The sequence below is a fragment of the Suricata suricatta genome, unplaced genomic scaffold (genome assembly GCF_006229205.1).
Source record: "Suricata suricatta isolate VVHF042 unplaced genomic scaffold, meerkat_22Aug2017_6uvM2_HiC HiC_scaffold_12794, whole genome shotgun sequence".
Classification (NCBI taxonomy): domain Eukaryota; kingdom Metazoa; phylum Chordata; class Mammalia; order Carnivora; family Herpestidae; genus Suricata; species Suricata suricatta.
The window spans coordinates 1-1010 of record NW_021856882.1 but is presented as its reverse complement, the minus strand read 5'-3'; the positions used below and the strand labels follow the sequence as shown (position 1 = coordinate 1010).

At 43.0% G+C, this 1010-nt stretch overlaps 1 gene segment (V, D, J or C); it reads right to left on the bottom strand.

The window, feature by feature from the left end:
- Positions 1 to 161: 161 nt before the first annotated feature.
- LOC115284623 lies at positions 162 to 491 on the bottom strand (the record flags this gene model as incomplete). The annotated part of the segment is given in 1 exon segment: positions 162 to 491. A coding segment is annotated over 1 exon segment (330 nt), but the record flags the coding sequence as incomplete, so codon positions are not given.
- Between the last annotated feature and the right edge of the window lie 519 nt (positions 492 to 1010).

Here is a 1010-nt window from a genome sequence, read left to right as displayed (position 1 = left end):
GTGTTTTCACCGATATTCCAGCGTTTCCTCTTTATCGCATGCTAGGAGAAACCAAAAGTAGGTAACTGCTTCTCGTTGGTCATTGGAAAAACTAAGGATTTGACCGAGAAGGTGGGGTATTTCCTTTGATAAAAAGGATACTGGTATATACACACGTATACCTTTGTTCACTGAATGAAAAATAATCTCTTGATCAACCCTTCCTTTATTCTTCTCATGTTTCACGATACATTTGTGTTCTTTATCCATGGACTTTTCTGGCACGGTCAGCCAGGTGTATTTCATGTACGTGTCCTTAGTCTTCATGGTGTTTCCCTGCAGGGAGTCCAGAACTGTTTTGCCATTTTTCTCTTTCCAGTCTATCTTGATAACATCAGGGTAAAAATTCTCAAGAAGACAAAGATACGTTCCATTCTTATGGAGTTTTATTTCAGCCATTGAAGGAAGAAAACTTGTAGGTTTGGGGGAAGTGTCCTCATCAAGATTTTTATCTGTGGGAGCAAATGGAACAGCAATTAAAGCTGTTGTCAGAGCAAAAGAAATACGGTGTGGTTGGAGCCGCCTAGCACCTAGTAAAGGAAGGAGAAGGTGCCGTGGGACTAGAGCTTAGGGGGCCTTTCCTCCACAGTGGGTTCTAGAGGCTTACTTTCTTAGTTTCCAAGGGAAAAAGGGGTTCAAGGGGTTATGTAACTTGCTCAATGTCACAGCTACTTAGTGGCAGAGTCTGGATTAAAACGTGCAATGTTTTTAAACAACACACAGTTGCTTGTTTGAATGGGAAATATTTCCAGGCGTACTTGACAATCTATCAAATTGACCCTTTAGCTTCTCAAAAGGATCCTATGCCCACTCCGGAGACGGGAGTTCTTCTCCTTGATTACTGATTATATAGAGCATCTTGGAGGCACCTGGGCCTACTCAGCTGGTTTAGCATCTGACTTCAGTTTGGCTCATGATCTCACAGTTCTTGAATTTGAGCCCCCAGCGGAGCTCTTCGTGGACCCTGGAGC